Source organism: Gossypium arboreum, chromosome 7 (assembly GCF_025698485.1).
Source record: "Gossypium arboreum isolate Shixiya-1 chromosome 7, ASM2569848v2, whole genome shotgun sequence".
NCBI lineage: Eukaryota > Viridiplantae > Streptophyta > Magnoliopsida > Malvales > Malvaceae > Gossypium > Gossypium arboreum.
This window is the reverse complement of record NC_069076.1, coordinates 98,072,056-98,084,764: the sequence shown is the minus strand read 5'-3', so window position 1 is coordinate 98,084,764 and position 12,709 is coordinate 98,072,056. Positions and strand designations below refer to the sequence as shown.

The 12,709-nt window shown below is 30.1% G+C and overlaps 2 protein-coding genes across 3 annotated transcripts; one reads left to right on the top strand and one right to left on the bottom strand.

Annotated features, from left to right (window-relative positions):
- Positions 1-483: 483 nt before the first annotated feature.
- On the bottom strand, positions 484-1,272 carry LOC108485712 (uncharacterized). Its single transcript, XM_017789562.2, has 2 exons — positions 1,022-1,272; positions 484-936 (listed from the first exon to the last, which is right to left on the bottom strand). The coding sequence occupies exons 1-2, from the start codon at positions 1,170-1,172 to the stop codon at positions 716-718; spliced, it is 372 nt and encodes a 123-aa protein (XP_017645051.1). The 5' UTR covers positions 1,173-1,272; the 3' UTR covers positions 484-715.
- Positions 1,273-8,216: 6,944 nt separating this feature from the next.
- On the top strand, positions 8,217-12,368 carry LOC108486608 (uncharacterized). Of its 2 annotated transcripts, none has more exons than XM_017790742.2 (5): positions 8,217-9,106; positions 10,369-10,521; positions 10,796-10,894; positions 11,152-11,307; positions 11,938-12,368. In XM_017790742.2, exons 1-5 carry the CDS (start codon positions 8,441-8,443, stop codon positions 12,070-12,072), a joined length of 1,209 nt encoding a protein of 402 aa, XP_017646231.1. In that variant the 5' UTR covers positions 8,217-8,440; the 3' UTR covers positions 12,073-12,368. The 2 variants fall into 2 exon arrangements, with proteins under 2 accessions (XP_017646231.1, XP_017646230.1); XM_017790741.2 differs by having other exon boundaries at positions 8,217-9,121.
- The last annotated feature ends 341 nt before the right edge of the window (positions 12,369-12,709 follow it).

Below are 12,709 nucleotides of genomic sequence, written 5' to 3'. Positions count from 1 at the left end.
TTCTCTCCAAAAGTATTTTTATCCCAAAAATACTTTTTAGAAGCAATGTTAGATTAGCTCTTAATCTCTTTACATTAGATTAGAGACCAAACTAAAATTTTATCCATTCTATTAATAAAAAGCTGATACAGTTGACAAAATAATTAAGTAGTTACATGTGCACTCATTTTAACATATGAAAAATAATTTTAATAATAGAAATAGTTATAATTTTAATAGAAAAATTAATTTACTCTTTACTTTAATATCGTAGATTAATTTACTCATTTAAAAAAAACAAAATATAATCTAAAGAAAGCATTTTAGGAAAATCAGCATATTTTCAGACATCCCCGACCCTATTGAACTCAAGGATAGAGTAGTGGGACACCTTTCCCAAGGGCTTTTCTATCTTCACCACAGTACTAAGAATATATCACTGAACATCTTCAATACACCATTAATCAAACCAATCAATTGAATACATCTTCAATGCACTATTAATAAAATTAATCAATTGAATCAATTAAATTAAAAATTGATCACAATAAATTTACTAACAAACATTCTGCGTTACTTTTGCTAACAACCACTAAAGAAATAAACAGCAGAATTCTAGGAAAATAGAATAAAATTGCCCTACTCTCTTGATCATTTCAAGTATAAACGATTAATATCTTCATATATTGTTTCATAAGATATGATCATCCAGATAATGCACCTTCCTGACCTACAATTAGTCTCCATCAGTACCAGAAGAGTCGGTCAAATCAGAATCGAATTCTAGATCGTCAGCATCATCTAGAGGCTGTTTCCATTCACCGCGAATCTCTTTCATCAATTCATCATCACTTTCCTCATGTTTCCCTGACAACTTCCTCTTCAGAATCCCTTCAAAGATTGAAGGCATAGCATCTTCATCGCCGTCAAGGAACTTCTGTATTCGCCTTTTCAGCTCTGCAAGAATCCAATTTTGCAAAACGTTACTATTCCTAAAGTACCTCGTGAATTAACCAGAGACTAAGTTGGAACATTGGTTTACCTTTGTTACTAACGTCGTCGTTGTCGTCGCCGTTGGTAGAGTAGAACCTGATTTGAGAGCGAGTCAAAGCGGCGAGTGGGTAGGACGAGGGCTGCTTGGAAAGTATGAGGTTTAGCAGAGGATAGTTTAATCTGCAACCAAAAAAGGACATCTCCAAGCAGAGCTTCTTTCAATTTAGGGTTTTATTAAATAAAGTAGTATTATCTTATACACCCTATCAATTTATCGGTTTTCAGTTCAGTTTGGATTTAATTAAATAAAATTATTTATATTATATAAAAATTTAAAATTTATTAAAATTTATAAAATTTGCTTCAATCATTTACTCCTGACTCAATCGATTTAGAACAGCTCACTTGAAAACCAATTTAACTTTTTTTTTTTATCAGCATAGCAAATGGTTCTTAACTTAATTGATACGGTCGATTGATCTAATTCTAACAATAATGCCAAAAACAAGTCTAGCATAATGTCATTTGTTGCATTAGGCATAAATGTGTCGATTGAAGTTGATATTTTAAGAGTTTGACTTTAAAGTTGTCACCTTCAAAGATTGACTTTCACTTTAGAAAATGAAAGTTAATGTAAATGTACCGACTTCAAAATTTAAACTATATCGCTAAATAATTTTGGTACTTAATTATTTTGTAAATTAAAATTTTAAACTAATATATATAATTTAAAAAGTGGATTAAATAAGAACAAGAAAAAGGAATTGAGAGAGAGTTGAATTATTATATCTCTTTTAGGGTGATATCGGTTCGGTTCGGTTCGATCAGATTTTTTAATCTTTTTAAACTGTCCATCATAATTTGGTTTGACTCAGTTTGATTATCGATTTTTCATATTGATTTTTTGCTTTGATTTTTAGATTTATTTTGATAAAATGAAATTTATTTTATGGCTTTTGAATATTTTTGAGAAAATTTTAAGATTTTTCGTATAAAATATTTCTCAAAAACATTATTTTTCAACAACTTTTGAATTATTTTCACTAATTTAAATATAAAATATTTATTTTATATAATAAAATAAAAATCAATTATATATTAAATAAATAATAATAACAAAATTTAAACGTATATTTACCAAATATATCAGTTTGAGTCTATTTTCGATTTCAATCACTACAACATTGTATTTTCTTAGATTCCTTTGATGTTTCTTTCCTTGGTTTTGATAGGGTAGTGTTAAGGATCCTATAGATTTGTGTGGGCTGACCTTCTCTTTCAACAAATCATTCCACGATTGAAAAGGCCCAAACAGGGCTTAGGAATTTGTAGTCCAAAATGGTGATGGGTCTTGTCCGGAAGAGAAAGGAGCTTGTCCTGACAACTGTATTACTGCTATCCCTACTCGTCCCTTTCCTTTCGTATTCATTCCCATGCAACAGAGAAGACGCGTCTCTGCTGTCAGAATCTGCAAGGCTACCACTTTTGCAGCGCCACCTCAATGGTCATGCTTTAATGTTCACTCCTCTCACCCTTGCTTTTCTACTATTTGCTTTATTTCTACTAACCTAATCTCTATTTTGTCCCGCCTCGTACTCCCCATTAATAAAATCATAATCGCTTATTTCACCCCAACTTTATTTAATTTTTCATTTTTTTAAATTTATTTTATTTATCAAATCGTTTATTATAGAATTTAAAAATTTAAATTCAGCTATTAACATTATTACAAATTTTTATGCAACATATTGAAATTTTATAAAAAAATATTTATTTGATAATCATGTAACGAAAAAATTGACAATTTAATAAACTTGAACTTAACAAAGAATTTTAATAATGTTGTCAATTTTAAAAATTACATAAACATTTTATTCAAAATAAGGTATTTAGACTAATTAATGAAAATCAAAAGTTAAAAAGTACCAAATTGTGTCAAATATAAGTATAGAGATTAAATTTCAAATTTGAGCATAGTATGTGAACTAAAATTAAAAATCAACCATTGTTTCAAAAAACTAAAGGCTATGTATTTGGACATGTCCACAACAACATTTTAATTAAAGTGAAGTATTTAGACTGATAATGTTGTTATAAATGTTGAGTTGTTTAATTATGTCAAAATTAAAATATAAAGATTAAATTTTAATTTTGAGTATGATAAAATTAAAAATATTTTAATTTGAATGAAGTATTGGATTAATTATAATATTATAAAAATTGAAGGAAAAAATAAAGTTACAAATTTGAGCATACCAACAAAAGTTGAGCCATTCTTTAAAAAAAAAAAACAGCAGCTTTTCTTGTTTATTAAAGAGTATATATATATATAATACTAATTTGAATAATTATAATACAACATACCAAATAACATAAATATGATATGAATAAAAAAATTTAAGTATTTTTTGTAAATATTGATTTTTAAAATATGAATAATATATAATTTTAGTCCTTCAACTCATTCATTTGTATTCAGATGGCCCTTAAATTATTTGTTGGATCTTATTGATTTTTTTGTAAATATTGATTTATTAAAATATGAATAATATATAGTATATAATATATTATCGATATTAAGTGTTAGTGATGGTGCCTTATTTTTCTACCTATTTCTTTATATACTCACTAAAATTAATTCATAACAATTGAGAAAATCTTTGAAAAAAAAAGAGAAGTTATAAAAGTCAACAACATAAATTGGAAAAAATTAAGAAATAAAAAACTGTGAATGCAAGACTCATTTTAACCTTAGAAAAACAACATTTCAATATTAGTATAGAAAATGAAAAGCTTATTTTATAAGATAGTTGTGTAATTATTGTTTTCCATAGCATTAGTACACATAGTTGATAGGTGTAGAATAATAATAAATAGGTAAATATGCAGCCAATAATATTAATTTTGATGATAAAAATAGGAGATGCAAATAATGTTTGGATTTAGGAAGAAGCAATGATGTAAAATTTCAACTCATAATTCAATTCGTGTAATATTATAAAATTTTCTGAATCTGAAGAAATTCAAGTTTTAAGTAAGTATTTGAGATGTAGCTCGCAAGAGTATTTTTTTTTTTTTTTGACATTTTACTTGTAAATTTGTTTGTATAGGAAATTTTATGTATGTGTGGTGATGTGATATATTTTTGGCTTTAAAACTCTATATTATCACCTTAAATAAATACTAAATACCCCCAATATTTTTCTTGCCTTTGGTCCTCCACTCTAGAAGAAGCTCTCTTTTTCTTTTCCTTTCTTTCATACCTTTCATCATTTCCCCTTTAAATTTACACCATTTTCTCTTTCATTTCTTTAAAATCTCACACCCAAGGACTATCATTCTCTTTTTCCATCACCACCACCTAGGGTTTGGTATTTAGTGTGAGAAATTATAGAAATGAATTGCATCCATTTTATAGATTATGATACTAATTATATGATTTTTTTTTTTAATATCTTACTACTACTAATTCTTCTCACCACTATAATTAGAGAGATAATTATAAATAAGAGAACAACAAGAGTTCGATATAAATCTTCAAAGAAAGAAAGACAATTTATGTATAAAAAGTCATTAGTTATGTACCTATCATACAATTTAAAATTTTACTATTCAATTAATATTCCTTAAAAGAAAGAAAACATATGTCTTGTCAATAATGCAACAATTATACAAATATTTTCCTTGATTATAATGAAACAAATCAATCTTTGATGGTTCAAAATTAATTTAAAACTCATGAAGAGCTAATATATATTGTTATCCTATATTCAATGTGACAATGAAATATGTTAATATTTCATAATACATAATTAATTTAAGGCTCCATAAGAGCTAATGCATTGTTATCATTATGTTGTAGTCACCTCAAAGAAATCATTATATTTTAAAAGATACCAAATTGAGATTGTGTATGAGGAGACAATTAGTTTTTATATATTAAATCTATTATATTGGGTAAGAATTTCATATTGAAAATTTATTGTCTTTTCCTTAAGTTTGAATTATGCATATATTAGTATGGTTAAATCACATGTGATGGTAAACTAGAAGTTTACATTAGTATTGTTGAATCTCACGCATAGGAAACCTAAAGTTTACTAGTCCAAATATATTAATTAGTTGACCATCCCAATAAATAATGATGCAACAAGGCGAGAATTTACATGAATATTTATTAAAAAATTTAAAGTTTTTATTTTTTTATCAAGTGCTGCTTGTTCGCAAAGAAGATTTATTAAACCTCACTAACAAGTTGATCCTTTCTTCATTGTTGGAGGTACTTATAGGAGAGGTCCTCTTCTCTTGTAGTGTAATGTGGTAGGTTGTTATAGCAAACGTACTAATATAGTATACGTGAGGTGTGAATGTAGTGGTCTCAGATAGTACGAGATTGTTTTTATTCTCTGATTGGGCCCACTCATTATTTGAGGTGTTCACACTTAGAGAAGCATTCACACCTAAAAAGTAAGTGCCTGATGAGGTAGCTCGTTGAGCGAGTGGAAAGGGCCACCTTCGAGGAGGAGAGAGTGGTTCGAGTTCTTAGTTGAGAACACAAGGAGAGTTAAGTGAAGAAAGCAGGCGATTTGGCTTGGGAAGATGTTCGAGTGAATGGGACCTAATGATGGGGAGTTGAGAGTCTGGTTTCGATAGCTCATTGTGCTGACACGTGTCCTAGCTCTAGGGGGAATAACAATTTTCAAAATTTTATGTGCCAAACATATTATTATGAGTATAATGTCATGTTAACTTATTATTTCCACACATTACTCACAAAGAAATCAGCTAATGGATTAACGATTGTCATTTGTATCAGAATTGAAAATTTAAAATTTAAAAAGTATAGATACTTAGAATGATCCAAGTGAAAAATATTGACCAAACCTACAATTGTACGCATAGTATAAGACTAACAATTGAATTTAACCAAAAGTATTTAATGGTTGTGGTTTGGGTTAGGACTAAAATTGACCAATTAAAGTACATGGACTAATCCAGAAGTATTGCAAAATATAGAGACTATAGTGGAATTTAACCTAAATTTTATTTTATTTTTTAAGAAAAAAAAGAGAGGAGAAATGCAATTTTCAAAATTAAAAAATAGGTGGAGAATCCTATTCAAAAACAAGTTGAAAGGTTACTTTCTCACCAGTCTGATAAAAACCTATTATGCCATTACTTGGCAGTGCCAGGGAAGAAACCCAACCTGAAAAATGAAAAAAATGAAATTTTGGTCCTTTGTTGGTTTCACTGTTTGCTTGCTAGTCAAAAGGGTTGGATTTGTATTCTCATTCTCATTCACATTCACATTCAAATCATAAAAATGATTGCAATCAACAACCATTATTATACTCTATGCTACGCTTGAGGACTTGAAAATGAGAAATTGAAAATCAAAGCGTGATTAAAGGAAAAGATTCTGCCTAAAATTTATATGCTTTAGGGAATAGGAAAGGAACAAATGGGGGGAGTCCCCACTGGAACTGGATTGGATGCTTTCTGCTCAAGACATCACTCCATTCCTGCTATTTATTTTGTCCTAATTACTGAAATATTTGCAATTTTCAATCATGGCTACTGCCCCTCTGCTGTAATCCAATCCAAAACCATTTTTTTCTTCTTCTTTATTTTTTGGTTAAATTATGATACAAGTCTTTCTACTATTTCTACATTTGAAATTTAGTCTTTATACTTTTTTTTAATTTTTAAATTAAGGTCCAATTGTTAAACTTTTTGTTAACTTGAATTTGACAAAAGAATTTTAACTATGTTAATAATTAGATTTACATTTTAAATTGGTTAAAATATGCTCCAAGCCCTTATATTATTTGTATATTTAGAATTTAGTCTCTCTACTTTTTAAATTTTAAAATTCAAGTACAATTGTTAAAACTTTTTCTACTAAATTTGATAATTTGATATTTTGAAATAAAAATACTCCCTTGATAGCCATGTAACTAATAAAAAAGATGTTGCAATGAACTTAAATTTGACAATATTGTGTTAATAAAAACACTTGCACTTTTAAATCGGTTAAAAAAAAATACTCCAAGCTCCTATATTGTTCGTATATTTGAAATTTAGTCGCTCTACTTTCATTCAAAGAAATTTAATTCTTCTACTTTCAGATTTCAAAATTCAAATCCAATTGTCAACATTGTTAAAATTCTTTTGCTAAATTTAAGTTCATTACAATCTCATTTTTTTATTATGCGGTAACCAAATAAGTTTTTTTTTTAAATTTCAAAATATCACACCAATGAATTTAACAGTATTGACAATTAAATTTGAATTTTGAAATCTAAATAAAAATAAAGGGACCAAATTTCAAATTTTTGAAGAGTATAAAGACTTGAAACATATTTTAACCTTTTAAATCTGAAAAGTTGAGGGACTCAATTTCAGATATATAAAGAATAAAGGGAATTAAAGGCAATTTTAACCTTATTTATTTGGTGTATTGAATTTTGGTTTTGTAGGGTCAGTTGAAACAGACCCCACAGATCTGACTTTTTGAAGACTCTATTCCCAATTTCATAGATGCATTTCTTGGCTTCCTAACCCTAAAAAGAAAAGAGTGAAAATACCCACAAAATATCATAGCCTCAACCTAACTTTTGTTGAAAAAGACAAATAGGCTGTGACTTTAAACCCTTTTCTCTAACAATACTTAGTCTCAGTTTTAAGCTTAAATAAATAATTAAACTTTTCTGTATGAGAAAAGAACATAGGTTTACTTACATATTACAGATTCCAAAGGACACAGTGGCAGCCTTCTGTCTGATAGCTAAATCCCTACTAATTCCCAAAACATGACTTATCATACCCCCACCTAACAACAAATGAATAACAAAATCTCAATAAAGTAAATACAATATGGAGGATTTTTTATCTAATAAAATTAGATAAATTAATTTTTATATATTAAATTAAAAAATTAATTAGTTGTTTTATTAAAATTTATCTATTTTATTATTAAAATCTAATTTTTGTATTATAACATAAAACATACATAACATGCTGTGTATTACTGTTTGGTCATTTTATTATCTATTTTAATTTTTAATAGTAAAATAAATATAATTTTAATAAATAAAACAAAATATAATTTCACTCGTAACACCAAAACCACAGTAAAAAGTTGAACTGATTACATAAAGCTAAAAAAAATAATTAAATTAACTGTTAAAATAGTTTTCTTTTATTTTTAATTTTTTGAGAATTTATTTAATTAAAAAGAATAAACCACAAATAAATCAACATAAACCAGAGTGGTGCTCTAAAAAATTGACCCTCATCAAATCCAATCAAAATTCAATGCAATAAAAAGGAAAAGGAAAAAGACGAACCTCATAACTCACTCCATCTTCTTCTTCTCCCCTCCTCTAATCCTTCAATCTGTTATTTTTCATTATTAACATTCTCTTTCTCTGTTGCAGAACAACCCAACCCAACCAAAACAATAGCCATGCCATTTCTTACAGAAACCTCAGCTTCTGTTTCTGTTTCTGCTTCTTCTTCTTCTTGTTCCACAATAGCAGAACATCTAAAACTAAGACGACCAGCCAGGAACCAAATCAACACGACAGAAACAGATCCAGACCCAGTGTCAGAAATCCCATCTTTAATCCAATCCACTCGTTCTAAATCCACCATTTCCTCTCTTTTCCTCTCCTCCAACAATGACACAACCAAAAAGAAAACCAATCCTTTTAGTCAGTCTGCTCTTAGAGGACTTGGTTGCACCGCATCTACATCACAACAAGTGTCGGTGCCAGCCATGATACGTACATCAGCCGATTGGGAAACTAAGAAAGTAAAGAAGAAAAAGAAAACACAGCAGCAGCAGCAGCAGCAGCAGCAGGAGCAAGAAAAGAAGAAGAAGAAGAAAAAGAAGAAAAGTAGTAAACTTGTTGTTGGCAATGAGAGCAACAACAGCCATAAGGTGCATCATCATCATCATCAACAAGGTGTGCTTTTGAATGAAGGAAGTGGTTATAACATTAGTTGTGGAGTGATTCAAGATGTTTGGTGTGGACCTGGAATTGGGTTTTCAGCTGATGCTGTTGGCTCTGTGGATCGTGTTGCTACAAGGAGAAATGTGCCTGCTAGAGGGAAGATTGATGTTGAAAAGGTCAACCACAGGGGGGTATATCCATCCTTTTATGCTACATATATGGTTATTTCTTTTAGGGATTACATATCATGTCATTGGATGAGTTCTTTATGAGTTTTGGGACCTTAGGAGGCTAATTTCTATGCTTTAGTACAATTTGGACTTCATTTAATTAATGTTGTGTAGGTTATTATTATTATTATTTTCTGGATTTGGCACTAGAATTAGGTCCTTTTCCCCCCCTTTTTGGTGCTTAGCCCATGCATCCTTTTGATATTTATGAACACTTTTTTGGCCATTCATTCAATTCATTGTGAATGTTAATTGATCCCTGCCTAAAACTTCTTTAGGAAACACTTTATGTTTTTAATAATTTAGATATACCCCACAGATTTGCTCATTATGAATGAACAAATCGCAATTTCTGAAAGCTTTATTGTGCCTTAAGTTGGTTCTTTATTTGCATTTGAAGCAAGCATATAGGTGATCTTGGCACTTTACAACCTGTTTCATACTTACTTTTTCTGAATTTATTTTTATTCTTAATATATTTGTTGAAATTCATTAGTGACACAACAACCACTTAAATTCTTGGGGGTCTTTTGGTTTTAATTATTTTTTTAGGGTTAAATAGCCTGAACTTGGCAATTGTTGAACTGTTTTTTTCTAAGTTAGTCCTTAAACTTGACAATTATTCCCACATTGGGGCCTGAACTTTTTTTTGTCCAAGTTAGTCCTTGATATTTCCTTGAAATCCCTAAAGTTCAGGCCTTAATGTAACACCAATTGCCAAGTTCAGGGACTAACTTGGACAAAAAAAGGTTCAGGCCCCAATGCAGGAGCAATTGCCTAGTCCAGGCCCTAATATGGGAAAAATTACCAAGTTTAGGGACTGACTAAGACCAAAAAAAATTCAGGTTCCAATGTGGGAGTAGTTGTCATATTCAGGCTTCAAATAGTGATTTAACCTTAATTTTTTATGGTACATTTCTTTTCTTTGGATTTGGTAATGTTTCTTATTTAGTGCTTTCTTAGTGTGTTAAAGAAGCATTTATAATTTAGCTTTGTTAGTGATGAAAGGTAATATCTTTGGATTTTAAAGCCTATCATGGACCCTATCAAATTAGGTGACAGTCTTATACAGCTTTTGATAAGCATGTAAATGTTTGTTCATCTGATTTGGTATTCTCCTTTCTGCATGATCAGTATTCTTTTGTATTATAATTTTGGATGTAACTTCGTTTTTATGCTGGCTGATTTCATTTCATCTATGTTGACAGCCTTCGTATATAGCAAGGCGGACTGTAAATTCCGAAACACTCTCATTTCTTGATTCTGATTCAGCCTTCATCTCATCGCGTCCTGAACCTGATTTCTTCGGATCTAGATACTATCGCCATGCTCGACATCCTTCTCCAGAGGGGCTTGCTGAGGTATGTACACATTTGACTCTCACATTTAAGTCCTACTATTGTAAGTAATGAAGGAATGGTTGAGATCCTTATTTTGAGAGTAATGTTTACCATTCAAAAAAGATTCATTAAGTGCCAATGAGGCCTTGGCACCATTGGCAAAGGTTGAGGCCCCAGACCTTGAAGGCCCAAACCTTGAGGTTGGCTGTGCGTTGTATTAGTTGGATTCTAAGTCAGATAGGAAATTTATCTTTGTTTAATTTCCATGTCAAACTGTTGGTGGCTGCTGGTGTAGATAATGATGCTGCAGAACAACTTTCTAGTGGGCGGAAGATTAGATTCACGTGATCGATTTAGCGACTGGAGGCTTGATATTGATAGCATGTCATATGAGGTATGTTATGTTGTCTTTATCTTCTTAAATTGTCTTTTAAAAGGAAAGAAGCTTATTCATTTGGTATGGTTCGACTGGATTCTCGTTCAACTCTTGATTTGGTACAAAACCAAAGGTTTAACTCGGTTCATGTAGCCACCTTTAAGAGGGTCTTTAGCTCTAGGATTCAAATCTTAGTTGTGTGATGCGCCTTTGTACCAAAAAAAGCTCTTGGTTCAATACAAAGAATGAACTTTCTTTTCATTGATGTAAAACAGCAATTACTGGAGCTCGGTGAGAAAATCGGTCATGTTAACACTGGATTGAAAGAAGATGAGATAAGTAGATGCCTTAGAAAGATGAAAGGCTCAGTTATGAATGATTTACCAGTAAGTGTGAACATGAATGTGGATAGGAAGTGCAGCATTTGCCAGGTGAGTTTTTCAAGTTTGTTCTTCATGTTCTATTATCTTACCTGGGAGGTCCTTGTATTATAGGGATCGAATCAAATTAGTCCTTAAAGAATCAAATAAGTTCACATTGTAATAGAGTTAACATTTTTTTTATAAAAAATGTATTGAAATTTTTGTTTTTCATTTACAGAATCATAAAACTTTAAAAATATTAACTGTGTTAAACAACAAATGTTAATCTTATTTCAATTTGGCATTGTTTGATTGTTTTGTAGTATGAGGATTAAATTGATTCATTTAATAGTAGAGGGTTAATTTGATCAGGCCCCTATAATTAGGGGCAGCAGGAGGGGGTGGTAGGAGCCCCAGCCTCCCTTAAAATGAGAAATTTAACCTTTGGCCCTTTTTAAGTTTATAAAATTTTAAGTTAGTACATGATAAAATTGTACTTTGACTGGCCCTAAAAAATGATAAAATTTTAATTTAGTCCTTTAAAAATTATAAAAATATAAGTTATTAAAATAGTTAAATTGCATTTCAACTTTCATAAAAGCATACAATTTAATTTTGTCCTTGGCTATAATAGAAGGACCTCTCAAATTCATTCACCCTTTTTCCTTTTTATTCAAGTTTTAATTGTTTGGAATATAGGAGGAATATGAAGCAAATGAAGAAATGGGAAAGCTATATTGTGGACACAGTTTTCACATCCAATGTATAAAACAGTGGCTTGTGCATAAAAATACTTGCCCGGTTTGTAAGACCGAAGCAACGGCTCAATGCTAGCTGCAGCCAGCTGTGGCGGTGCCGATGGAGATTCAATTTTTACTCCCCCCCTCCCCTTTTACTTTCTGAAATGTGTGAAGCCTTAAGGGTTCAACCTGTGTTGACTTGGGCAGTACAGGGAAGAGAAATGTTGCAACTTTGCTCAGCCCTCTTCCTTGAAATCAACTACTGTGGGTTTGTGATTGTGTTGCCATATTTATGAAATTTTTTTCATGTTTATAATTGGTGTTATGTAAATTTTGATATGAATTGATGATATACTTGTATTGGTTTTTATGTTTTTTTTTTTTTTTAAATTTGGTATTGTTGTGTTATTTAAAATTGCCCAACAATTAAATAAATGCTTTGATTTCTCTACTTGATTTGTTTGGGAAAAAGTTGCCTAAAGTGTTTTGAGTAACTTAATTAATTGAAAATAAGAAACTCGAAATCGATTGGGGTATCAAGGATGATATCGGTTCGATGTTTATCATAATTCAATTTGATTTTGTTTTTAGATTTTTTTGACTTATTTTGACAAAATCTTGAAATCATGAGATTAGTCAATTGGTTGTTCAATTTATCTTTTAACCATGAGGTCAATGATTTGATATTCGTTTATAGTTTATGGGAATAGAACACATTTCATAATCATTAG

Bases quoted from the DNA above. Each gene is read 5' to 3' on its own strand.
- LOC108486608 (XM_017790741.2), top strand. From the start codon at position 8,441: ATGCCATTTCTTACAGAAACCTCAGCTTCTGTTTCTGTTTCTGCTTCT. The intron at 10,522-10,795 runs GTATGTACACAT...CTGCTGGTGTAG, and splicing joins CTCCAGAGGGGCTTGCTGAG to ATAATGATGCTGCAGAACAA. The intron at 10,895-11,151 runs GTATGTTATGTT...GATGTAAAACAG, and splicing joins TTGATAGCATGTCATATGAG to CAATTACTGGAGCTCGGTGA.
- LOC108485712 (XM_017789562.2), bottom strand. From the start codon at position 1,172: ATGTCCTTTTTTGGTTGCAGATTAAACTATCCTCTGCTAAACCTCATA. The intron at 937-1,021 runs GTAAACCAATGT...GGATTCTTGCAG, and splicing joins CGACGACGTTAGTAACAAAG to AGCTGAAAAGGCGAATACAG.